Below are 26,399 nucleotides of genomic sequence, written 5' to 3' on the forward strand. Positions count from 1 at the left end.
TTGTTCTGGCCATCCCCAAAGAGTAGAACGACATGGTGAAGTTAGTGGGGTCTTTATTGGCTCCTTGTCCTCCACCCTCCCTTTAGCACTGCTGGAGAGAGTAGCAATCTGAGGAAGATTTGCATTTCCAGAATTGTATTTTTAAAGTACTTTTGTTAAGTATCTGGAACTAGAATCTTTGAAGTATATTAAAAGTTAAAAATTTATATCGGATTCCATATTGACAAGATTTTTCTTAAGCATCATAATTAGTGGCTAATGTATGAGACTTAGAAATTGTGAAATTCTTTTAATGACCTCAAGTTTCTTCTGGAAACAAAGTCCCATATTTTTAATCCCAACATTCTTCTGGGGGGTAGTAGACAATCGCATGTTTTTAAGATTTGGAGCTAAAGAGTTGAAAATGAGTATGATGGAGAACGGTGGAGAAGCCTGTGTGGAGCAGGGAGCTGGCTGCACTGGGCCGCTGGGGAGAGGCCCCGAAGGACGGGAGGGAGCCAAGGTATCTCCAGGAAAGAGTAGATTGAGGAGGTGCCGGCAGCTCACTGCAGGGGGCGAAGCCAGAGAATTGCAGACCTCCGTGAGTAGTGAGCAGAAGTTAGCATTTGAACTGTGGAGTCTGCCTCCAGAGCCGTTTTCTTTATTCTTTTTTTTTTTTAATTTGATTTTTTTTTCCCCAAAGCTGTTTTCTTACTACACTCTCAGTGTCAGGATTCAAAATGGGATTATAACATAACCGTTTTGAACCATCTTTTCAATGTCAACCCATTGCCCAGCTTGCTGGCATTAACTTCAGCCTCGCAAAATTGACAGTTTAATGGACACCCTCTTCTCCTTGTGGGAAGATAGCGCCACCTTGTGGGGTTTAAGGATATCACCCTTTGGCAACTGGGAATAAATGAGACTTCAAATTTAGGATTTTCTTGGTAAAAATGCTGTAGTGGATTGCATTCTTTAGCCCATTTTACAGATGAGGAACTTAGGCAAATTGGGCAAGTTAAGTGACTTGCCCAGGGTCACACTGTTAGTGTTTGAGGTCAGATTTGAACTCAAGAACCTGAATCTTCCTGACTCTAGGCCCAGCACACTAGCCATTGAGGCACCTAGCTGCTTCTATGTACTGTTTACTGATCTGTTTTTCCTACGTGTTACCACTTTCCCCCCTTTCCACCATGACCCCCACCCACCCACCTGCATATTTTCCCATAACTGTTCCACTCTACTAATCAACCGGTGGCAACTGAAGGCAAACTTGGTAAAAAGCCCCTTCTAGGCAGAGGGTCTGAGCAAACACCTGGAAAAAGCCACTGCTAGGGAGAAAAGAGCTGCTGTTTTCCCAGATCCCGTTTCTCACGGGCTTGGGCAGTATTTCTACTGCCAGTGGAAGCAGAGAGAGGGGCTGAAGCAGGCCCCAGATCCACTAGGAAAGGGACCGCAGCACCAGGATGGCACTGAAGGCTGGGAAGAGAAAGCCGTGGCTGGCTCAGCAGGTTGGACAGCTGGTGGCTTAAAAGGAAATGTTAGGAGCAAGTGTGTGTCTGGGTATGCCTAGGGAAGGGGGAAGGGTGATTATAAAGCCCATCAGACATCTGTAGGATCTTCTATCAAAGCATTAAAACTGACAGTCCAGTTTAGAAATGAACCTTTTCAATACTACATTGTCCAAGGAGTTTATGTAGCCCCGATCACCTGATTTCATTCAGGTCGACAAACATCATGTGCATAGCTGTGCTGTTTTCTTTAAGTATTAATGAATAACATCTGACCTCAAACAGTCATTACATTTGGAAGATTGACAGTTCAGCTGGTCTTACTGTTTACAAGCTTCCTTGAATCTAGACATGAGACATTTTATACATGTTACGGTTTTTTAATGTTTTTATTTACTAATGTTATCAGTTGGTAAAAGCACTGTGACGGTAACAAATATGAAAGGAAATAGGCATTTGTGATCGTATTTATTTCATGAGGCGTGTGCTTTTTGTCCCCAGGGCAATACATTTATTGTTTCAGATGCTGCCCCATGTGAGCCTGACAAAAAGCTCATTCTAGTCTAAAAACTTTGTCTTAGATGAATTCTGCTTCTAGAGGATTATAAACCACTTGATGTTCAGAACAGTGCTACTTGCCTGGAAGGACTGTGAAATATGGACTGCCTTTTTCTGTGAATAGGCCTTTTGGTGGATTTTGTAGGATTGTTGTAGAGCGTAACCCTTCTCCCCACCCCCACCCCCCCAAAAAAAAGGAAAGAAAGAAAAGCAGGCCTCTTTTCTGTTTTCTCTAGCACGTTAATCACTGTGCTGGGTTAGGAATTGGTTGTGAGATGCAGTGCTGTCTTTCCTGACTTGTGAACGACTGACCCTGGTGTCCATGCTGGACTGCATCCTCTAAGCAGGCTCAGGCTTGCCTTCTGAATCAGAGAGGCAGCCAAGAGATAAATAAAGTGGAATGAAACCACCACTGTGCTCCTGCCGCCATCTGGCCGTCTGCCTCCTTTTCTTCCTTTTGCTTCTCCAGTTTCTAAGTCTAGCTCAGGCCTTCATCACTTCTCACCTAGGCTGTTCAGCAGACTTTGAACCCTGATTCTCTTCTCTCCCCTCTCGAACTCATCCTCACCCAGCTGCCAGATGGATGTTGCTCCAGCCCAGGTCTGAGCCTGACCCTTCCGTCCTCAGTAGCCTTCAGGCTTGCTTCCCGTGTGACTCCAGCCGCCTTCCACATAGATAGGGACGCTTCTCGGTTCGGTCAGCAGCACCCTGGCCACCTCCACACTTTGTTACACATGTCCTCCCCTGCCTGGATTGAACCATGTCTTCACCTCTGCCTCTTGGAAATCACTCGCTTCACTCCCCCAAGAGTTCAGCTCAAATGATGTTCTTTTTCCTTCCAACTGTTAGTGTTCTCCCTGAAGCTGAGTGGCACAGTGGTTAGAGTTCTGGGCCTGGGCCTAGAGTCAGGTAGATCCGAGCTCAGATGCCAGCAGCAGAAGAAGGCTGGAACAATTTGAATTTTCATTTCCACCAATATTTTTGTAAGTACCTAAGTGCTAGGGACACAAAAAATGACCCAGTCCCCACCTCCACTGCAGATCTAAGTGATGAAGCCTCCATTGGGCCCTTCCTGCTGCCAGACATTCCTCCTCTGCCTCCCTTATCAGCTCCCTCTCCCAGTCTCCACAGTGACTCTTCCACCACCTTCTCATCCTTCCTCAGCCCTCCCATGGCTCTCCTTTTACCCACCCTCTCAGCCAAAACCCTTGCCTCCTGTTTTATAGAAAAAACATAAGGGTATTCATTGTGAGCTCTCTCTGCTCCCCTCTTCCTCCTCTCCCATCACTCAGGTGCCTTCTGCCCTTCTCTTGTTTCACATGATGAGGTGGCCTTACTCCTGACTATGGCTGACCCATCTACTTTCTCATTCCTTCCCATTTTCTTCTTACAGATTTCCCTCTCTGTCATCCCTCCTGTTTCAATCACATTCACTCTCTCTGCTGGCTCATTTCCTTACTACCTACAGACATGTTCATGCCTTACTTATCTTCAAAAAACCTTCACTTGATCCTTCCATCCCTGCTAACTGTCATCCTATTTCTCTTCTGCCCTTTGGAGGCAAAATCATCTAAGGCTGTCTGTGCTGGGTACATCTACTTTCTCCCCTGTCACTTCTAAACCCCTTACAGTCTGGTTCTCAACTTTATCATTCCATGGAAACTGCTTTCTTCAGAGTTACCTGTTTATCTCTTAATTATCAAATCCAACGGCCTTTTTTTAAATCTTCATTCTCCTTGGCCTCTCTGCGACCTATAACAGTAACAGTAAGAATGATAACTAACATTTATGTAGCGCTTGCTATGTGCCAGGCACCGTACCGCGCTGCCTCAATAGGCAAATAAGAAATGCTTTGCTTGTTGTTCAAAGCCCTTCTTATCTTCCCAGGCTTCTTGTGCCTCACTTTCCAACACGTCCGCTTCAATCTCGTGGCACTTACCTCCTGACGCTCCATCTCAGCTGTGGGCATTCTCTCTGTCTCCCATGCTTGGAACACTGTCCCTCCTCATCGCCTCCTCTTGGCTTCCTTCAGGGCCCACCTAAAACCCCCTTCTGCAGGATTCCAGTGCCTTCCCACTGCCAGCTGTTTCCTATCCATCCTGCATGTAGAAGGCTTTGTGTAGCTTTGGTTGGATGTTGTCTTCCTCATTAGACTGTGAGCTCCTGGAGGGCAGGGTCTGTCTTCTGCTACTTTTTGTATCTCTATCACTTAGCACAGGGCCTGACACGTAGCAACCACTTAATAAATATTGATTGATTCCACAGAGATCACAATACTCAGAAATAAGCATCTGGGTAGCACAGGGGATAGAGTGCTAGACCTGGGATTAGGAAGACTTGAGTTCAGATCGAGACACTGACATTTATGAGCTGTGGAACCCTAGGCAACTCACTTTATTATTTTTTTTCTTAAGTCAAGTATTTTATTTGAGTTAAAATCCATATAAGGTACTATGATTTAACAATAACATTTTGCCTTTGTGTAGCATTCTACCCTCCTCCCCTGCTACGTTTCCATCTATGTAGAGAATTCCTGTATGGAAATCTCTTTCTTTTTTTTAAATTAATTTTTATTTTTCAACAATCACTTCCATATGCTTTTGAGTTTTAAATTTTTGTCCCCCTCCCTTTACGCCTCCCTTCCTAAGACGGCATGCAATCTGATATAGGCTCTACATATACGTTCCTATTAAACATATTTTCACATTAGTCATGTTGTAAAGAAGAATTAGAACCAATAGGAGAAACCACAAGAAAGAGGAAACAAAATAAAACAGAAGAAAGAAAAAAGAGCAAATAGTATGCTTTGATCTGCATTCAAACTCCATAGTTCTTTCTTTGGGTGTGGATAGCATTTTCCATCATGAGACCTTTGGAGATGTCTTAGAGCCTTGTATTGCTGAGAAGGGTTAAGTCTATCAATATTAGTCATTGTACAACATGACTGTTATTGTGTACAACATTTCTCCTGGTTCTGCTCGCTTCACTCAGCATCAGACCATACAAGTCTTTCCAGGTTTTTCTGAAGTCAGCCTGTTCATCATTTCTTAGAGCACAATAATATTCCATTACATTCATATACCACGACTTGTTCAGCCATTCCCCAACTGATGGGCATCCCCTCGATTTCCAATGCTTTTCCACCACAGAAAGAGCTGCTATGAATATTTTTGTACACGTGGGTCCTTTTCCCATTTGTGTGATCTCTTTGGGATACAGCCCTAGAAGTGCTATTGCTGGCTCAAAGGGTATGCACATTTTTATAGCCCTTTGGGCATAGTTCCAAATTGCTCTCCCCTTGTTTTCCTCCCTCCATCACTATATATATTTGTTTTAACTTATTTATATGTGTATTGTTTACCTTGACTAGAATGTGAGCTCCTTGAGGGCAGAGACTGCTTTGTTTTAGTCTGGGTGAATCCAGCAAGTGGCACACAGTAGCCACTTCATAAATGAACGAGGAGGCCAGTGATTTGGGGCGTACGTGGGGTGAGTGGGAGAGCATCAGCCACTCCGAGCAAGTGAATGTTTTCTGCCTGGTACCTGTCCATGGCAATACTGTATTCCACTTTGACGCCTCCAAATGCACACAAGTAGAGTACACATGCCATAACTCTTTTTCTGTATGGTCTCTCGTTTCATGAGCAAAGTTTTGCTGACTACTCTGACCAGGGATGGGGAGCCTGCAGCCTCCCAGCCATATGTAGCCTTCTAGGTCCTTAACTGCAGCCTTTTGACGGAATCCAAATTTTACAGAACAAATGAGAAGGCTGCAGGTTCCCCATCCATGCTGGGCTTTCTTAGAATGGAATTTTCTGTGTTAAAGATATAATTCACTTTTTAGTTATTTTTTCTTAATTATGGTGTATGTATAATACTTATGTAAAACAGTCGTCCTTTCAAGTTGTCACTGGGTATTTGGGAAGTTTCTGTTCTGGAGTGTGAGTTCCCCTAATTCTATCCACACACATAGATGTTGTCTTCACGTGCTCTTTACGGGATCTGTTAAAGACTTCTGGTTTTACAAAGCAGTTAAGCACAATTCTTTACTCATTTAATTTTAACACTAAAAATGGATTCTCTGATTATTCTTTAATGTGTGGAAATAAATCATGAATTTGTAGAATCTGTATTAATCTTTATTTAATTCAAATGTTTACTTGCCATTCTAGTAAAACTGAATAGCATGAATTCTCTAGTCATTACTTCTTCATATATTAAAGTAGCAGACTTCTGTCCTTGCCAATGTATTTATTTTATCTAAGGGTAATTTATTTTGGAATTTTGGAATTTTACATTTGTACTTGGGACCATAGAAATTTAGTAGCACTGTAGTGAATGGCACTTTGAGGTCTGACATGCTTTTGTTACACCTTGGAAAGTGTTTCAGAAAAATTAGTCACTTCCAAGAAATGTTATCAGTCCTGCTACTTTGCCATGCCCAGGCATCCATATCATGGTCCCCCAAGACATGCATATGCAATTTCTTTTTAATGCCCAGCCACAGTTATTGTTTTCTTATTCTGCAATCCTGTCACATTTTCATTGCCCTGAATAATTCTTTCTCCACTTACATATATTATATGATTTACTTGAAAAAATAAAACATTGTTCAGAAAGGAACCTGGACTTCCCATCCCTAGCACTGGGACCGTTCTGGAAGAAGGAAAACATAAACAGATCTAACTAAATGAAGCCCCATGCACTGGAGAGGCCAGAGAAAGATTTAATCCACCTTGTCTATACAAAGTGGACCCCTTACCCTTTCTTCTGGAGAAAGCAGTGTATTCTCATTAGACTTGGTACAGACAGATCCATCCAGGGAGCCACTCGGCCCTGGTGTGTCGGGGTGGGGGGGTGACTATGGGTCAGTCATTGACCACCTGTCCTCGTTTGCTCACCTGTCAATGGTGAACGGGGATCATGGTTGTATTTCCTGCCTCACGGTGGGGTTGGGAGAAAAGTGCTTTATAAGTTGTATTTCTGGGGAGCTGCCATTATTTCTGCCCAAGCTTCCCCTGACTAGCGCTGTCTTTCCTGGGCCCTGGTCAGACACTAACATTACACAGAATGCTCCTGAGGGATGAATTTTTCTGCTTACTAGCTGTGTGATCTTGAGCAACTCATTGCACTGAAATTTGTTTTCTTATCTGTGAAATGGGAATCACTAGCTAGGCAGATGCTGTGGTGAGGGTGTCAAGTCTAGACCTGTGATTTCATCAGTGTGGGGAGCTCCTGGGTAAGGAAGCTGCCTCTGCCCGTGTTTATCAGGGCCTTCCTCTAAGACGCCATTGTATGTGTTGTAGGAAAGTCCTGTGGTGATTCCGTGCTGTGCTCAGCTATGTGGCCATAGTTACTGGGCCTCCTCAGACTCAGTTTCCATATCTGCAAAGTGGGCTAACAATTCTTGTAATTTCTGCTTTGTGGGGTTGTCGTAAGATGAGATGAGGATGACAGAAAGCCTTATAAATGCCAACTTACTCAAAAGAGATCACCAGCCATTTTAAAAACAGAGGCCCATTTCAAACTTGCTGGCCATTTCTTTCAAGTTGTTAGATGGAACCATGAGCTAAATGTAAGGTGTAAATTGGTAACTTGTAGTAACATTTCAAGTTTGGTCCAAAGTGAATTAACTCCCGCAGAATTTATTGGAAACTGAAGCTGTTGCATTGCTTTAGACCCCTTCCAGTGAGCTGCCACTTTTCTGCCTGCGGTTTGACTTACCTCAGGGCCTTCAGGCTCAGCTGCCCTTGGAAAGGGTGGGTTTCCAGGACTTTGTTGGCTTGAGGTGTGAGGAAAGAGGAACAGACTACTTCTGTATTTCCAGAGAAATGGGTTTTTTCCCCTTTTACATGTGATATTTTGTTCAGTCATGTCTGATTCTTCGTGACCCCATCTGGGTTTTCTTGGCAAAGACACTGGAGTGGTTTGCCCTTTCCTTCTCTGGCTCATTTTACTGACGGGGAAACTGAGGCAAAGAGGGTGAAGTGACTTGCCCAGGGTCACGCAGCTAGTAAGTGTCTGAGGCTGGATTTGAACTCAGGTCCTCGTGGCTCCAGGCCTGGCACTTGAGTGATTGCAGTATTTTAGGTGGAATGAATGTAGAGCACAAGCAGCTGGGTGACCAGGGCCCTAGCTTGTTCTGCTGGCAGGCTTTATGTCGATGGTGTTAAGTCACATTCCAAACCTGCTCTTAATACTGAAATCTCCAGTGTGGAAAGCTGTTGCACAACAGCACCTGTGTGTCGTGTGTGCTAGTGAAAGTGACTGAGTTTGGAGAGTCGGAGGGTGGTTTTGATGAGCTAGAAATGTGCTTCGCCTTATGTCGTCCTCAGGAGGTCAGTCCCTGTCTCAGGACAGATTAACTTTAAGACATATTTCCTCTGTGTTTCAGTCGACCATACACCAACAAAGTGATCACTTTATGGTACCGGCCTCCAGAACTTTTGCTGGGAGAGGAGAGATACACCCCTGCGATTGATGTCTGGAGCTGTGGGTAAGGAACCTTGTATTTCTTGTTGGACTTGACTCAGTCTTATATTTCAGAGCAAAGTAAAGCCCTTTGGTAATGATGGTGTTTGTTTTCCAGATGCATCCTTGGTGAACTCTTCACTAAAAAACCAATATTTCAAGCCAACCAGGAACTCGCACAGTTAGAATTGATAAGGTAACCTTTTTAAGGGGGTTCTTATTTGAGATGGGAGTTAAGCTGTCCATAGCATCAGTGCTGTGCAACCTGTGCTGAAGTAAATGTTGTAGGGCTGCTGTTTGAGCTCAAGCCCTGCTCCCTCAGAGCATCAGCGTCTGTGGGATACTTAGTACAGAGCCTGGGAACCCAGAGGCCACCTTGGGAGTCTGTGCGAGGGATTTGAAAATCAGGAGCAGCTGGAAGGTTAGCATCAGGCGGAGCAGAGAGGAGAAGCAACTTGGGAAGAAGGAAGAAAGCATAGGGATGACATGAGGTAGAGTCAGGGAATCTTGAAAGTGACCTGCTGGGGGGAAAAGGGAGATTTATCTACAGATGGAGGAGGGTCCATGAAGCATGTGCACAAAGCAGCAGCATCCTGGGCCAGGCGGCTTTCTCTGAAACTCGGAGGTTGCTTAGCAGTCTTTTTTTCTAATTAAGAAATAATTCTCAGTTATATGAATATAAGTTGCCAATTTTGAGAATTTGAAAGGTTCAGAGTATTATAATTAATTCTTTATCACTCTAACAAAATACCATTTATTAGGGAGAAGCCATATAGTTAGAGGTACATATTTTTGGGGCTGCAGATACTAGGTGGCAACGGAGCTTTGTCCATGTTTTTCTTGTTTTGACTCAGATTTAACTAATGGAAACTTGCATGTATTTTAGAGGCTTACTCTCGCATAAGTGTCTTAGTAAATTTGTGATTATTAATAACCTTTCATGTCATAGATGTTCATTCTTTACTAGAATAATTTCCTCATTTTATTGTCCCTTACCATTTTTTGTTAAAAAGGGTACAGTTCAGCTTTTTACTCCAGCTTGCCCCATTGGGCAGACCTTTCTCTCTCTCATTGCTGCTTTTACACCAATTTCAGATTTTTCAGTTAATTAAAAAATTTATGGCAAATGGGTCAGTAGATTTATGAGCTTGACAATTGCAAAACCCTTCTCAGTAAGTGATCACCCTTGTCATTGAAACCAGTCTTTAACTGAGGAGATCCCCAATCATGTGAAGAAGAACGGTGCCCGTGCGTGTCCGGGCACACACTATGTGGATCGACAGGATTGGCATTTGTCTCCTTGGCACTGCTTTAGGGTGATTTAGGGCAAATGACAGCTGGGCAAGCTTCTCATAGCTTCTGTCCTTGGTCGTCTTGTGTCAGTGGATACCATTCGGGTTTTCAGTCACTATATGAACCTCAGCTCTTGAGCTTTGGAGTTTACAGATGCCTGAAGAGATCATTCATTCCTATCCCTTTGTTTTGAAGGTGAGGAAACTGAGGCCAGCTCGCCCATGGTATTACACCTGTAATTGGCAGGCCTGGGTCTGACGATTCCTGGTCCACCACGGCCACACTGCTTTTCATTCCTTTTTATTAAAACTGCTAAGTGCATGCAATACTGACTTGGAAACTGGTCAGGCACAGTGGCTCCTGCCTCCTGTCCATCCCACTGACAGTTCCTCACCAAGTCTGAAATCTGTGTGGCGAGCGTCTAGGAGCGCCTAGTCATTAGGCTGCCTGTGGACAGGGTGGAGACGTGGGGTGTGCAGCTTCCAGCCGGTGGGTGGCTGCAGTTAGGCAGACCCAGTCCCCCCAAAGCCCCATGTATTATTTTAAGAGATAGTATATAAGTATACATCGAGCAAGCCTTTAAAATTAGGCTTGCATCCTAGCTCTCCCCCTCAGCTCCTCACTGCCACCACCCCTACCCACTGTGTTCTTTTGATTCTGTCATTGCAACAACTCTGCTCTGATTGACTCATCCACCTGTTGGTGTAGACCCTCCTCACCTCATGCCTGGAGCACTGCACTAGCTGCTGCAGGGTCTCCCTGCCTCAGTCTCTCCGCTCTGCTATCTTCCTGAAGTACTGACCTGACCTCCTGACCCTATTATCCCTTACTTGATAAATTTCAGGGGCTCCCTGTCGCCTCTGAGATCAAACACTGAAGTCTCTGGTTAGTTGTTAAAGCCCTTCACAGCCTGGCTCCCTTCTTAGACTTTACCCCTTCCCTTGTACTCTTCAGTAATTCTGGCCTCCCGAGCCGGTGTTCACCCAAGATGCTGCCTCTCATGATTCTGCCCCTGGTGCCTGGCATGCATTCTCTCCTCCTCTTCTCTTCCTGGTTTCTCTGGTTTCCTTTACGTCCCAGCTCAAATCCCACTGTGTATGAGGAGCCTCTCCCGATTTCTTCTGGAATGGCCTCCCATCTACCCAGTGTACATCATTGTCTTCTCCGTTAGACTGTGAACGTTACCTGACGTTCAGTCAGTCAGTCACAACCAACTCTTGGTGACTCGGTGGACCATAGCTTGCCAGTGCTGTCCATGGAGTTTTCTTGGCAAAGATGCTAGAGGGGTTTGCCATTTCCTTCTCCAGTAGATAGGACAAAGAGAGGTGAAATGACCTGCCCCGGTTCACGCAGTCAGCGTCTGAGGCTGGATTTGAACTCGGGTCTTCCTGATTGTGTGCCCTGTGCTCTATCCACTGTAGTACCACCTCTCTGCCTCCCTACCTAGATCCCACTGTATGTCAGAGCTGTCGAACCTATCTTTTCAAAGAAAAACCCAATTAAACAGAATGTGATGTTTTAAAACACATTAAAATGTTATTCCTTGCTGATTCATTGTGTGTGTGTGTGTGTGTGTGTGTGTGTGTGTGTGTGTGTGTGTATGCGTGTGCGTGTAGCCTGATTGCACACAAAGTATGGCTTGTCAAATCCATCTAGTGTATAGTCCCACCTCATTTGTGCCTATATACGTGTGCATCCCTGTGTACCTGCACACATGTGCATGCAACACACACCCCCCTCCACATCTAGCGATGCACTGAAATCAGCTTTTTGGGGGAGACTGTCAGTCCTGAAAAAGAATAAACAGAACTAGCCCCATTTGCTTTTTTAGTTTTGCTGAAATATTGGTGGGTGAATTGGGTTTTTCCAAAGACACCTGAGATGTGTGGTCACCTGTTTATTTACATGACAGCAACTCTACCAAATGTAGCCCGCAGCCTGACTGACAGGGAGCCAGACTCAAAAATGGAAAAATCTGAATTTGATTCTCGTTTTGGACAAGTCACTTAACTTTGCACTGAGGCTTGGGCAACTCGGCTGTGGTGGAAAGAGAGCGACATTCAGAGTCAGGAAGACCCGAGTTCAAATTCTTCTTCAGACACAGACCAGCTTTATGACTTGAGGGAAGTTATGTCCCCTCAGTTTCCTTATCTGTCAAATGGAGATAATTGCACTTCTCTCCCAGAGTTGTGAGGATTAAAGGAGATATGTAGCAGGCTGTGAGAGCCTTAACTTTAAGGAGCTGTAGAAATGTTAGCTCCCGTTGTTATTATTTATTAAACGTAGGATTACCAATATAGAAGGGTGTCCCTCAGGTACAGGTTGCTTTTCACTGTTAGACATGTATAAGTAGCAGAGTTAGGATTGGAACTCAGTTCCAGTGATTCCCAGTCTTGCCCTTGTTCCAACACACCGCCCTTGGAAAGAGAGTACAGGTCATAGCCAAGCAGAGAGTACAGGAGCCAGAGCTTCACATCTGCTTTTCACCCTTAACCCAAACCCTGATTCACTCCCTTGCCCATTTTATTTCTTTGTTTCTCATTCCTCACAAATCAGTAGGTGTAGTTGTTGAGTACTTCTGGCTGACAGATACACTCAGTAATTTTGGGGAGAAGTAGGACAAGAGGAATGTGGATTTATTCAGTAACAGCCTGCCCTTAACAGGCAGCTTCTAAGAGGGGAAGAGGCCGCATGGTGATGTTGGGACCGTGGAGGATGAAGTTGTTCCCTGGTCATGCCCTGTGCTGTGCCACGGAAGAAAAGAGGCGGCCTGCTCTCTGTGCATCCTGTCATTTTCTTTTCTGATCCCTGACTGCTTTGTGAAACGTCTCCCCGTCGCACCAGGAGGCCGGCCCAGGAGAGCAGGCGTTCTGTGCAGCGACGAGTAACTCCCTCTTTTTGCGTGTGTTGTTTAGCCGAGTATGCGGGAGTCCGTGTCCTGCGGTGTGGCCAGATGTCATCAAGCTGCCCTACTTCAATACGATGAAGCCGAAAAAGCAGTATCGTCGGAAACTTCGAGAGGAGTTTGTCTTGTAAGATTAGAGTAAACTGGTGCGGCGTGTGCGTGCGTGTGTGTGCGTGCAGGGGTGGTGGTCGCGGGAATTTGTTCTCTCTTGGGCTGCTTACGCTGGGTCCCTGCCTCCTTCAGAGCGCTACATTCGGTTGAATTCTTCGCATCCCTTTATTCCATAGCAGTGTCTACGGTGACCGTTTGTGACCTGCTAGGAACAAGTTTGATCTGGGAGCAGTGATTTTTTGATGTGCATTATTTGGTGATTATGGATAGGAGCCTCAATGTGGAATCATGATAAAAGCTAAAGAAATGTCTGTAATGCCATCTCTTCCCACCTATTTTCCTTTTGTTTTATTTTAAGAAAGTGGCCTCTTTCCTTCGTGACTCTAAGGTGTAGATTATCTGCAGAACTGTGGAAAATCACATTTCAAAATGTAGAGTAATACAGAAAACTGTTTACACAGTCTGTGCCAAAATAACTACTTACTTTGTTCAAAGGAAGCTGTGTCCCCAGAACTCCCTCCCAAAGCACAGTGTTACACACCACTCCATGAAATACCGCCCTGTGGTGGGGGCGTTATACGGGAACACTGGGCGTTCGCCATTTAACACGTTAGCAGAACAGAAATGACTTTTTCCTCGTCTCTTTCGCGGCAGTATCCCCACAGCAGCACTGGATTTGTTCGATTACATGCTGGCTTTGGATCCTGGCAAACGCTGCACGGCAGAGCAGGCCCTTCAGTGCGAGTTCCTGCGAGATGTGGAGCCCTCCAAGATGCCGCCCCCAGAGTAAGTGGCGTGGTTCTCTGTAAATGGCTCTGAGATGAGTCGCCCACAACTGCTCCTGTGATTTCTGGCTAGATAGAGAGACCGAGTGTGCTGTCGCCGCCAGCCCAGGATACCGCCCCCCATCTCCTGTGCTAGCTTCAGGTTTGGGGACGTGAGTTCACGTCCTTCCTGGGCTGCATCCCACCTGGGTGATTTCAATGAAGCCACTTAATATCTCTTGGTCTCAGTTTCCTCATCTGTGAAATGAGCTTGTTGGTTTGCTCTTAAGCTCTCTGTGGGCTTTTGATGTAGGATTCTTGGATTCTAAGGACATTGATAAGCTGGCCAGTAGGTAAAATGCCACGGGGGTGGGGATGGTCCTCAGGATCATATCATGCAAGAAGCAGTTGAAGGACCTGAGGATGGAAAGGATGGAGAACAGGCCAACTGGAGATGGGCTTTCATAGGGAAGAGGGATTGGTGGTCTCCTGCTTGGCCTTGGACTGTGTAACTACAAGAAGAGGAAGCTGACAGTGAATGACCTCAATTTTTTCTGTAAAATAGCGGGCAGTGGTCTTAGCCAAGACATGAGGGGCAGCGGGAGCATTGGTTGGCTTGAGGAGGGATGGGAAGGTATGGAAGAGCCACTGTGCAGAGTAGGAAAGACAGCTGATAAGGGAGGCAGAGGACGAATGCCTGGCAGCCCCATCAGAACAGCTGTGGGACTCTCTCTTTCCTTGCTTAGCAGCATGTATGTGTAGGAGTGAAGGCTAAGAATGGTTGGAGTGGTCCAAGCCTGAGGCTTAGGCAGGACACAGGAGGACAGGGTCACCAGGGGCTCAGGATGGGCGGAAGGAGTGGCTAGTGCAGGGGACATGGCCTAGGAGAAGACTGAGGGGTCCCAGTGGGTTATGTGAGGGAGAGGTAGAAAGCCAATAGGTTGAGGATGGTCGGAGGAGGGGATTTCAGATTCTTGAACATGTAAGTGGTGTCTTTGTGGGTGGTGGCAGGATCAGGGGCGTGGCCATTTTTGTTTGTGGCAGAGGTGAGAGGGAGAAGCAAGTCACGGGAGGTGAGTCGGTTGAGGAACTGAGTGGTGAGAGTGTTGGAGGGAGAATGAGTATGAGAGCAGGAACTGAGGAGGAGCACAGTGTGAGCTGTGTACCAAACCAATGGAGGACGGAAGGGGAGTGGCGCAGCTGTCTGTAGACAGCAGCCACTAGGATTTTTATTAGGTAGATGTGGATCGTATGGACCACAAAGGAGGAGAGGTTACCGAATGACGGAGGTGGGGGGAGAATGGGGGGGGGGGCCGGGGACCAGAGTGTTGCCTTTTTCCGTCGTGGACAATGAGTGCCGGAGAACAGTGAGGGTGTGGCCAGGGAGGCTGTTTTGTCAGCAGAGAAACTCAGGTCTCAGAGACTGCTAGAAGCTGGAAAGATTGGGAGAGAAAAATCTTTTAAGATAAAAAAAGTTGGTTGTCTGGGAAACAGGCATGCCAGAGGGCACTGTGCTAGGAGTTTGCTTGGACTTTGGGGTAGCAGGGTTGAGGGGATGGGAATAATTAATTGGGTGGTAGGGAAAAGGGAAATGAGTTTTAGGTGATAGCCTACATGGGTTCAGAATTGCTGAGATGTGTATGACCAGGTATGAGTATAGTGACTCCTTTGCCCCTCTTGCTCATCTCACATCTCTCAGATGCTTTCTGCCACTTTCTCCTCCTCACCCCTATATCACATGAAGAGCTGGCCTCACTTCTTACCCTGGCAGACCCTCTCGGCCTGTACAAGTGATCTCCTGCCTTCCGCTCTTCTCCAGCAGATAGCCCCCATTGTCATCTCACTCCCTCACTTTCAGCCTCTCCTTCTACTGGCTCCTTCCTGACTGCCTACAAATGTGCTTATCTCTCCCTCATCTTGAAAAAACCCTCACTTGATCCTTCTGTCCCTGCTTAATTATCATCCTATATCTCTTCTGCCCTTTTAGCTGAACTCCTTGAAAAGGCATCTACACTGGGGCCTCCTCTTTTCTCTTCTCTCTCTCTCTTTTTGCCCTTCACCCCTGACTTCCGACCTCATCATTTCACCAAAACTACTCTCTCCAAAGTTACCAGTGATGTCTTAGTTTCCAAATCCAGTGGCTTGTTCTTAGTCCATGTTCTCCTCCACCTTTCTGTGGCCTTGGGCACTGTCCATCACCCTCTTCTCGATAACTCTTCTCTCTAGTTTGTCTCGATACCTCTCTCTTCTGGTTCTCCTCTTCCCTCTCTGTCTCATTTGCTGGACTCTCTTCCAGATCAGCCCTCTAACAACAGATGTCCTCCAGGGTTCCTGTCCTGGGTCCTCTTGTCTTCTCTTTCTAGACCATTTCACTTGATGAGCTTATCAGCTCCCATGGATTTAATGACCATCTCCATGCTGATGGTTCTCAAATCTACTTATCCAGCCCTAACCACTCTGCTGACCTCCAGTCTTACATCTCTAACGGCCACTCGGACATCTTGACCTGAATGTCCAGTAGACTTGTCTAAAACTGACCTCGTTCTCTTTGCTCCTTACTCCCACCCCTCCTGCCTTCCCTATCACTGTAAAAGGCACAACAGCATCTGCCCCATCCCTTAGGCTCACAACCAAGGGGTCACTCATTCTCTCCCCCTTCCCCCATCCAAGTTGTTGCCAAGGGCTGTTCATTTTCCCAGCATCTCTTGAACATGCCCCTCTCTCTCCTCTGATGCTGTACCACCCCCAGTCCAGGCCCTCATCACCTTGTGCCTGGACTGTTGCTAGACCTGCTGGGGGCAGGCAAGGTTGGGGGGGGTGGCGCGGTGCGGGGAAGGATTGCCTTCCTCCACTGAGCCACCAAAGTGATTTGATGACCCCTAGCATTCCATGGGTGTGGTGGGTAGAGCCCTGGGATCATAGCCAGGAAGACCCAAGTTCCAGTCTTGCTTCAGACACCAGCAGGGAGATTCCTTTGAGCAGCACTTAACTGTTTTAATCTGTTACCTCATCTCTTAAATGAAGACAATAATAGCACCTGCTTCACAGGGTTGTTGTGAGGATCAGATGAGATATGTAAAATGTTGTGTAAACCCTGCAGCACTATATAAATGTTAACTGCTGTTATCAAAATGTTTTTTGATTGATTGAATGATTATGGGCTGACTTTTCAGTCTAGTTTAAATTGAATACATATTATTTGCATAATGTGTATATATAAACTGTTTTAAAGTTGCATTCATCCAAACATGAACCCTGATACAGGTGGTTGCCACATAATAACATTAAATTGAAATGATTTTCTTAAGAATACACAGAAAATTAGCTTCAGTCTTCCACATCTGAACTGTTCTAGATGAATGACGTTTGGCCCCAAGGTCTCCTTGCTACCAAATAGCTTGCCCCAAGTTGGGATGCTTATCAGCAAAAAGAAAAGCAACTGATCTTGATCTTGGTGGGTCATTGAGCTATGTTGAGAATTGGCCAGAGAAGGAGGAAGGGACTTTGGTCTAGACTTAGGATTTCATTGGTACAGAGAAACTCCTTTTACCAGTGCAGAGTGGCAAGTGTTACATGAAGTACGGTCTCAGAGAGTTGTGTTGAACGTTGATTGGTAACATAACCATATATGCATCAGCAGTAGGTCTTGAACCCAGGTCTCATGGACTCCTGAGCCAGCCTACTATCTGCTCTGCTATCTGCAGGGGGCTTTTGCCTATCCAAATTAAACTATTTTCCAAAACTGGTGCAAGTTATCTGTAATCGGCTATCGTCATATGGATTTTAAACTAAGTCTGATATCTTGTTCTGTTACTTGGCATGATGTTTCGGTATTATTTATAGTTGATTTAATTGGGTATTTGGTAAGCATGGTTTTGATAAATCATCACTTGCTGATTTTGTCAGAGCTTGTTCAGTTGTTTTCAGTTATGTCCAATTCTTGGTAACTCCATTTGGGGTTTTCTTGGCAAAGATTCTGGAGTGGTTTGTCATTTCCTTCTCTGGCTCACTTTATAGATGAGGAAACTGAAGCAAATGGGGTTCAGTGACTTGCCCAGGGCCACACAGCTGGAAGAGGCTTCCTGTCTCCAGGCCTGGTGCTCTGTGCACCATGGCGCCCCCTGGCGCCCCCGGCCCTGATTCAGAGGTGCTCATTGAAGAACATAACCTGTAGCCAGGAAGCCTTTGTGCCGCGGTGTGAGGGCAGGAATCTTTTCCTTGTTTTGGAAAGATTTTGTGGAGCTCATGAGGCCAGGCCAGAGGTTCGTGTGGAGCATCTCATCGGGCTTCCCAGAACTTTTGACAGTTGACAGCACTGAATCCCTCCGTTTTCTCTTGTAGCCTTCCTTTGTGGCAAGATTGTCATGAACTGTGGAGCAAGAAGCGCCGAAGGCAGAAGCAGATGGGGATGACCGAGGACGCGTCTTCCGCCAAGATCCCTCGGAAAGATCTGTCTCTGGGCCTGGATGACAGCAGGACCAACACCCCCCAGGGCATGCAGGCGAACTCACAACTCAAATCTCAGGGCAGCACCAATGTAGCACTTGGTCAGTAACATTTGCTTGCTTGTATTTTTCTTCCTATTTCTTCTTTAGAAATGGTTAATTATGACATTGCTGTAGAATCAGAAACACCTGGTTTCTAAACGGTTGTCTCTCTAAAACTGTTGGTCTCTCTGTAGCAAACTCTAGAACTAGGCTTGGCATGGCTTGGCATCATTGCCAGAACAGCAGCAGGGTTGTTAGCATTATGGGCCTCTCCTCATTGCCACGGTCTTCAGAAGGGGCCCAGAAGAGAAGGGGACCCCCAGTGGAAGCAGCCCTTAAGGCTGAAGCACCACAGGTTTTTGGAGATACATGGCATGAAGGGAGACTATTTTGCATCTCGTTTTTTTTGTTTTTTGTTTTTGCTTTTTAGTGAGGCAGTTGGGGTTAAGTGACTTGCTTAGGGTCACACAGCCAGTAAGTGTCAAGTGTCTGAGGCTGTATCATCTGACTTTCTTAAAGCTGACTTTTTCAGAACCCTGATTCCGAGAGACCCAGTGTACACATACTTCACATAACAGCTTTTTTGCTTCCTGAGAAGAATTAATGTCCGGGTCCTCTTACCTGGCCATGACAAAAATAATTCATGATAATTTGAATAAAAATAGATGCCTTCTCAATGTAAGTAACACTTGAGATTAGGCTTTTTCCTAGCAAAGTGAGCTTCTTCAAACATTTACTCTCCATTCTATTGGTACCGTTATTAATAAACAAGATGTTTTATAGCCCCTTTGCCTCATCCTACACATGGCATAAAGCATCTTCATGTGTAGCCTCACCTCGTCAGGCTAATGGAACGAAACATATTTGATGAGTGAAAGGCCAAGGACTAGTGCTCTGGATTTGTTGCTGGTTGGTTGGAAAAAGGACTGATATCTCTGGCTGAGGATGAGTCAGAAGTGTAAGACCGTTAACCTCTTACAGGTAACCAGCATTATTGGGGGATAGAAGAGTAGGAATGAAGCAGAGGCATATATTCCAGGTATATATCCTGGGGACCTTGTACCCTGCCCTGGTCACCACCATATCTATCTGGAGTGTGGTGCTCAGGACCTGCGTTAGGAAGGCCAAAAATAATACGGAGAGTTGAGACAATGGTGCTTATGATGATAATGTGCCCCTTCCCCCCATTGATGCTGAAGAGCAAAGAACAGAATGGGGAAGGGGGATTTTCCTCTCTTCCACTCCTCTGGTCCAAACTCTTGATCTTACCTAGTTGGTGCCATCTTTACAGACGATGCCTTTGGCCGCTTAGGTGCATTGGGATTAGCATCTTAAGATGAAAGAAAGGCACTTAGGGGTTGTCTAAACCATAGGTTCCCAAAGTGGGTGGTACCACTCCTTGGAGGGTGCTAGGGAATGATCCAGGGGGCACTTGTAGTTTGAAATGACCCAAATTTCAAAAAAACCATTAAGGGCTTAAAGAAAGTAGATTTCCAGGGGGGTGCTGAGTAACTATTTTGTTTTGAAAAGGAGGCGGTAAACTCTAAACCAAACCCCTTTGACCAACTTAGCCAAAGTCACACAGGTTTTAAGTGACAGAAATAGAAAGGCAGAATCTGATCCCCCGTCCTCCAACCTGAGCCCTTACTCTTTCCACGTACCACCCTGCTTCTGTTTGTTTATCTTTTCTGCTGTCTCTGAGGTTTGAGTTATCGGGCTCTTCTATAGGAGAAGAGTATGGAAATTGATGATCTTCCCACACTCTCCCCAGTCCATTGCAGGCTGCCCATTTCTGCTCCAGAAGCACATGCACAGGTGAAGGGCGCTGGGTCATCAGGCTGAAAACACTGGCCCTTCTTAGTGTTCATGGGTTACAAGTCAGACCCAAAGGCCCAGAAATGTGTCTGTTGTATCACATATGTAAAAAATGGTTAATTTGGATAATTATGAATTCCAGGAAAGAGTTGCTAGGGAGCAGGAGCTCTCTTGGAGGGTACAAACCAGGTAACTGTTCTCCATCTCTGGGCTTCACTTGCAATGAGAGAGATCAGGAAGAACCTGCTAACTGGAGGTGCGCTGAAAGAGGCATTGGATGTGGTTCTCGGAGGGTTCCTGACTGCATTCTCCTATTTAGAATAAGAGCTGGGCGGAGGGATTCCAGGGACTACATTTCTATAGCTTTTGTAGCACCCCCTTTCTAAGAGATCCACACATATGTAGGTTATGGTTTGCAGTTTAATCTCTTGGCTCAATTCAGATAAAATTGAACAAAGAACACTCCAATGTCTCGATACCTGATGGCTGCTCTCTTGCCTCGTCCACATTGTAGTCCTGGGGGAAGGCCACGCTATTGTACAGATGCTTCCCAATTTGCCAGAGCACGTGGCCTAAAACAGGCATTTTCATACTGCCCCTCGATGGTGTACAGAAGGGCTTTAAGGCAAGTTCGGAAAGATTCCCTACCAAGATCGGATATCAGTAGGGTTTTCTGGCGGATTGAGTACACAGGACGGATCATGTTTCTTTCTAAAGTTGTGAAGAGACTTTTTTTTGGTGGTTGTTGTTAAACATAAAGGATTTTGGCAAGAATCTTAAAGTTTTTCCTTCTCATGAAGAATTTACCTCCCAAACTTAAACTCATTAAAAATTGAACATTGGCTCTAATTCTTATTTTTTCACAATAATACATGTTAACTCTCACAAAGTATGTGTAATTGCTCTACACTGAGATTTTTTCCTTAGGACTGTTTAAAGTCACCTTTCCCTACCACATTTCTTCTCTTCTTTCCCCCCCCCCCCCCCCTTTTGGTGTTATGATGGAAAAATCTGCTTTGCTGGTTAAATACCTTCCTGGTCTGGTCTGGACTTTGGTATTTGAATGATGACAATTCTGATTAATAGTAGTTGTTTAAAATTTTGTCTTTAGTAAAAACAGGCACTGGACAGCATTTAAACCACAATGAACTGGCAAAGCTTCTAAACCTACTACAGTCTAAACCAAGTGTTAGTGTGGCTGATTGTGCCCAAATATTGAACATTATGGTTAATACTGAACCTCAGCAGCAGCTAAATAAAATAAACCTTCCTGCTGGAATTTTGGCAACAGGTGAAAAACAGACAGACCCACCAACACCCCAGCAGGAGTCTTCAAAACAGCCGGGAGGAGGAATGCAGCCGTCGACTCAGCCCGTGCAGCCGAAAGTCGAGACTGACGCTGCCCAGGCAGCCGTGCAGAGTGCGTTTGCAGTTCTCCTGTCGCAGTTAATCAAGGCCCAGCAGTCTAAGCAGAAGGATGCAGCCATGGAAGAGAAGGAGAATGGAGCCGGCCACGAGCTGTCTCTGCAGCTGCGGCAGCCTCCGGAGCCCAGCCCTCCTCTACTGGGTGAGTAGCCCCGTCTGCGCCAGTGTGGATTCTGCCAACACCTTGCCCTTGTTTCTGGAGAGTGTGTTTGGGCTGAGGTGAGCAGTGCAGGTGTTGTGACCCCTGCTTCAGAAGAGGAGGCTGCAGGCCCGATCACTCTGCGTCTAGTGCTCTTTCTTCATGGGTGCGCCAAGGAACCGTTCACAGTGCAGGGGAGAGCACTGTGTTCGGTTCTGAGGTCCTGGCTCGGCTGCTCGTGTCAGGGTGATGTGACCTGGGGCGGCGTCTCTTCCCCTCTTCGGGCCTCCCTTTCCTTCTCTGTAAAATGAGCAGGTTTGTCTTGATGGCCGGTGGTCTCGAGATCCCTTCTGGTTCTAGACTTTTGGTAGAGTATGCTCCTGTGGTTTGGTGCTGAGGCTATGTTGGGATCGCTCCCACCCCACGGGGTCTGGCGGGCCGCCACCCAGAGCAGGGCCCCAGATCCCCCATTACTGAAATCACAGACCTTTCAGAGGCATGGAAAAGGGAATCTGCATTTCAGATCATCTGCACGGGGCCCAGGCCGGCAGCGGCCTTCACCGTCCAGGGAGCTGCTTTTGGCTGTGCTCAGACTGTGTCTTGTTACACAAAAAAGATGTATCTGCATTCCAGAACTCTTCTTGTTGCCTATTAGTGCAGAGCAAGAGGGTGACACGAAAGGGGAGCTGAGAAAAATGTCATTCACTTCCTGAATTCGTCCTTTACACTGTATGTATGCATAATTGTGTGCGTTGCACTGAGTGACTTCAAAGATTTCTAAGCCATTCTTCAGTTGGGCTTCCTCTAGTCAATCCAAGGATTCTTAACTTTTTTTTGAGTCATGGACCACTTGGGCAAAAGTCTGGTGAAGCCTAGGGACCTGTTCTTTCTTAGAGGAATATTGTTCAAGGCATAAAATAAAATGCGTAGGATTACAAAGGAAACCAGATGGTTTCTGTTAATTAATATAAAGTTCTGTTGATATATAGATGTATTTTTTCCCCCATCCAAGCCCATGGACCCTGCTTTAGTGTTTGTAGCAGGTATTTATCCATACAGTGAAGAGCGGATTGAGTTTTTGCTGTTTCTTGTCTACTTCTGTGGCTTAATCTCTTGATACTTTGCTCTCTTGCCATGGTTGCTTCTCATCATTCTTGGTGGCCTTTGGCTCCTATCTTTAAGTTGCCACTTTCTGATATTTACTTCTTATTTCTTCTGTTCATCCTTTGTGCCAGTAGAGCATCTTCTTTTAAAGCTCTTACTAGCCAGAGGAGGGAGCTCTTTTTCCTTTTTGACCATGCAGGGCCATTTGCCTCTAGTTTTGGGTAGTTGGCTCTTCTCAGCTCTTTTCATTTTTGCTTTCTGCTCAAAGGCTTCCCTAATCCTTCACCTCACACTGAGGTGGGTGAGCTTGCCATAAGTTAGATTTCCAGGTAAGTGAGGTCTTACATACTTTAAAACATTGAATCGGGGGGGTAGGGATAGGGGTGTAAGGACAGTAGAGGTGGAACAGGCCTTAAAGATAGAGTTTATCACCTTGACCTAAGTGGCACCTGAATGGTGCTAGGCAATTTATGCCCTATATACCAATACCACTGTTATTTTAATACATGTATCTCTTCTGATCCCCCAAAAAGTAAAATCAAATGAGCCTCAGGTGTTTTAAAATTATGATCTTGTTGAGCTTAACATGTAAATCAGTTGTCATTTTCTTCTTTCCTTCCCAGATTTAGAATCCTATTTTGGTGTCCTCCCTTCCCACAGTACTTTGAAGCTGTGCTTATAAGTTGTTTAGAACAGTTGAATCCTTAGGGCAAGCAGTAATTAATTTTCCCCCAGTCCTCATGCTCAGGTAAACAAAAACTCTATCATGTTTTCAACTAGCATATAATAATGATGGCGACAGCGACAAGCAGCACTTTACAAATATCTCATTTAATCTTTACAAGGTCGTGAGAGATAGGTGCTAGGTGGGTGAAAGACAAGTGACTGAGGAAACAAAGGTTGGAGCTTCTGAGTATATCGATTGATTGAGCAATGCATGCCAGTTACCTAACAAGTTGGGACCAGGCCCCTTCCTCAGCTTAGAGCTGGGGACAGGGGAGATAGGTTTTTATACATTAGAAACAATTAGCCAAGTAAGGCCAATTAATTAAAAAGAAACAGTTAACCAGGATACCTTATTAGGTAATCTGATTTCTAATTGGAGGACGAAAGATTAGGGACTTTCCAAGTTGGGAAGGGGAGAGTGAACAGGTGGAATTCCCTGAAATGGGAGAAAGAGGTATCCCACTTCCTCCCAAGTCTCTGTATTCAGTCAAAGGAAGGTAGAAACAATAAGTGATTGAACAGTCTGGGGCCAGTTTTCAGATAAGACATATGGGTTGCTTGAGCTGTGTAATTGTGAGAAAACTCCTTGCATCACTCTACAGATATGCCTGGGTTTCTGGTCAGCATAATCTAGGACTTTATTTAAGAGTCTCTAAGCAGCAGGTAGTGGTGGTCCAGCCTCCCAGCCATGCAGGGACAGGCTCAAACAGTGCAATCAAGTTTTCTCACAAGGCAGAAGTTGGGCTACACTAGACCCATGGTTGAATAGAAAGGGAACTGAGCTAGCTCCAGAATTGAGTCACAAGATGGAGTCAGTATGGTTCACTCAATTCCCACGGTGCTGTTCGTATCCTTGTTTTATAGATCGAGAAACTGAGGCACACAGAAGTTGAATAATTTGTGCCTGATGCCAGTTTGAACTCGGGTCTTCCCAACTCCAGGCCCAGTGATCCACTGTGGTGCCCCCTAACTGCCTCTAATAGAATGACTGTTCCAAGTTGCTTTGTTCAGTTTGATGTGAGAACTTGTGACTTTTCTCCCCCCCAATTCACTTAGGGCAAGATGAACATGTCAAACACGCAGAGATGAGGATGTTGGAGCGAACCCCAGAACAGGAGCGCCCACGAATCCTGCCTCCAGACCAGCGCCCCCCAGAACCCCCTGAGCCACCCCCCCCTTCTGAAGAAGATCTGGATTATCGGACAGAAAACCAGCATGTGCCCACGCCCAGTTCTTCATTGACTGACCCTCACGCTGGAGTGAAGGCTGCTCTGTTGCAGCTCCTTGCTCAACATCAGACCCAGGACGACCCCAAACTGGACACGAGCATGGATTATCAGGCAGGCGACACCTACGTTCCGAGTTCGGACTACAAGGATAATTTTGCATCCTCTTCTTTCTCTTATGTTAATGATGGTTTAGGAAGTGGATCTGTTCCGGCCCTAGAAAGACGAAGCTTCATCGGAAACTCCGACAGACAGTCTTTGGAGACCTACAGCGCGGCTTCATCTCGTTCTGGGGGCCCGCCTCCGCCGCCTGCCTTTTCAGAATCCTTCTCCAGCTCCGTCGCTGGGTATGGAGACATTTACCTCAACACTGGTTCCATGTTGTTTAGTGGAGATAAGGACCATAGATTTGAGTATAGTCACGGCCCAATCGCAGTTCTGGCCAATAGCAGTGACCCTGCCACGGGGCCTGAGAGCACTCACTCTTTGCCCGCCAAGATGCACAGCTACAACTATGGGGGCAGTTTGCAGGAAAGCCCAGTGGGCCCTAGCCTTCTGCACGGACAGACTTGGCCTTCCCCTGCCCAGGGCCCTGGCTATTCCCAAGGATACAGGGGACACATTAGCACATCAACAAGCAGAGGTCGAGGCAGAGGGTTGCCGTACTGAGTATCTGTTTTTCCTCAGGCACATCGTTTTTATCTGGAAAGACTTTCCCTAGCTGCAGTTTCAGGCAGCAGTCCAACAGACTTGAATAATGTTAATTCAACAACAGCTTTATTTTTTATGTGGAAGAGGGTCTTGCATACAATAGTTAAAAAAAAAAAACAAAAAAAAAACCTCACACACAGAAAACCCACCTTGGCTTAAATTCATGCTGTTCTGAAAACTAGATCTCCTGACTGTACATCTTCAGATTCTAGTTAGCAATTTTATTTTGTATTTTCGCAGGTATTAGTGTATGCTAAACTTGGGGACACGAGCATTTTATGACCCTATTGCAGATCTTCTGAACTATGCACATTTGTGCTTTTTTTTGTAAGTTTGGACCAACTTTTATGTAAAAAAAAAAAAAAAAGTTTGCCAAGAATCAGAAAGGGCACTGATTTATCGGGTATTTTTCTTTTTACAAAGCTACCTTCAGCCCAAGGTCACTGTCAGTCTTTGCACCTGCTTTCAGTGTGATTGTGAAAGGTGTACTTTGTGCTCATTTCAGAAAATAAAACACAACCTTTCTCTTGATGCAACAGTTTTATAAAAAAAAAATGGTCAATGTTATTTTTCTTTTGAATTTCCAAATTACTGCATAGCCTAGCAAAATACTAAAATGAAACAATGGGTTTTATATACAAAATATGTTGGGGTGGGGAGGGAAAGTAAGTGCCTTAACAGGTAAGCTTAAAGTTTGAAAAATAGCCTTTACAACCCATTTTTAAAAAAAGGAGATTGGTGCCCTGAATGGAAGAGAGCCCACTCTCGATTCACCTAATGCCCACCCTCCCATGCCCATCGTCACCCCTTATTCTTCTCACCGTTACCCACCCACCCTGCCTGCCTTTGGGTCGGGTCACTAGTCATTACCACCTCCATTAAAAAAGGGTGAGACCGAGATCAGAGAGGAGGATGAAGGTCCTCTCAGTATATTTTGCTACTTGTCAGAAGTTCTGCTCAAAGAGCTTTGTGAGGGATCTGGCTAAAAGCATCAAGGAGAAGGAGGATTTTTATTTTATCTGTGAAGTTCAGTTATCCATCCTATCCCTATTCCCATGGATAACTGAGAGTTAACAGTAGAAGCCAGGGGTCAATAACAGAATGGGAACAGTCCTCTTAGGATGGATAAGGGACAGAAACAGCATTGTGAATTTATCGAATTGCCATTTATTCA

At 45.6% G+C, this 26,399-nt stretch overlaps 1 protein-coding gene across 1 annotated transcript in view; it reads left to right on the plus strand.

Annotated features, from left to right (window-relative positions):
• CDK13 (cyclin dependent kinase 13) overlaps positions 1–25,761 on the plus strand; it is a 116,039-nt gene extending 90,278 nt beyond the window's left edge. Inside the window, exons 9-15 of the mRNA XM_027835809.1 lie at positions 8,443–8,544; positions 8,638–8,715; positions 12,728–12,844; positions 13,483–13,614; positions 17,934–18,139; positions 21,186–21,461; positions 24,345–25,761. Coding sequence (XP_027691610.1) covers positions 8,443–8,544; positions 8,638–8,715; positions 12,728–12,844; positions 13,483–13,614; positions 17,934–18,139; positions 21,186–21,461; positions 24,345–25,183 — 1,750 coding nt within the window. The 3' untranslated portion in view covers positions 25,184–25,761. The remainder of the gene's footprint in view (positions 1–8,442; positions 8,545–8,637; positions 8,716–12,727; positions 12,845–13,482; positions 13,615–17,933; positions 18,140–21,185; positions 21,462–24,344) is intronic.
• The last annotated feature ends 638 nt before the right edge of the window (positions 25,762–26,399 follow it).

Source organism: Vombatus ursinus, unplaced genomic scaffold (assembly GCF_900497805.2).
Source record: "Vombatus ursinus unplaced genomic scaffold, bare-nosed wombat genome assembly UNPS02014817.1, whole genome shotgun sequence".
Classification (NCBI taxonomy): Eukaryota; Metazoa; Chordata; class Mammalia; order Diprotodontia; family Vombatidae; genus Vombatus; species Vombatus ursinus.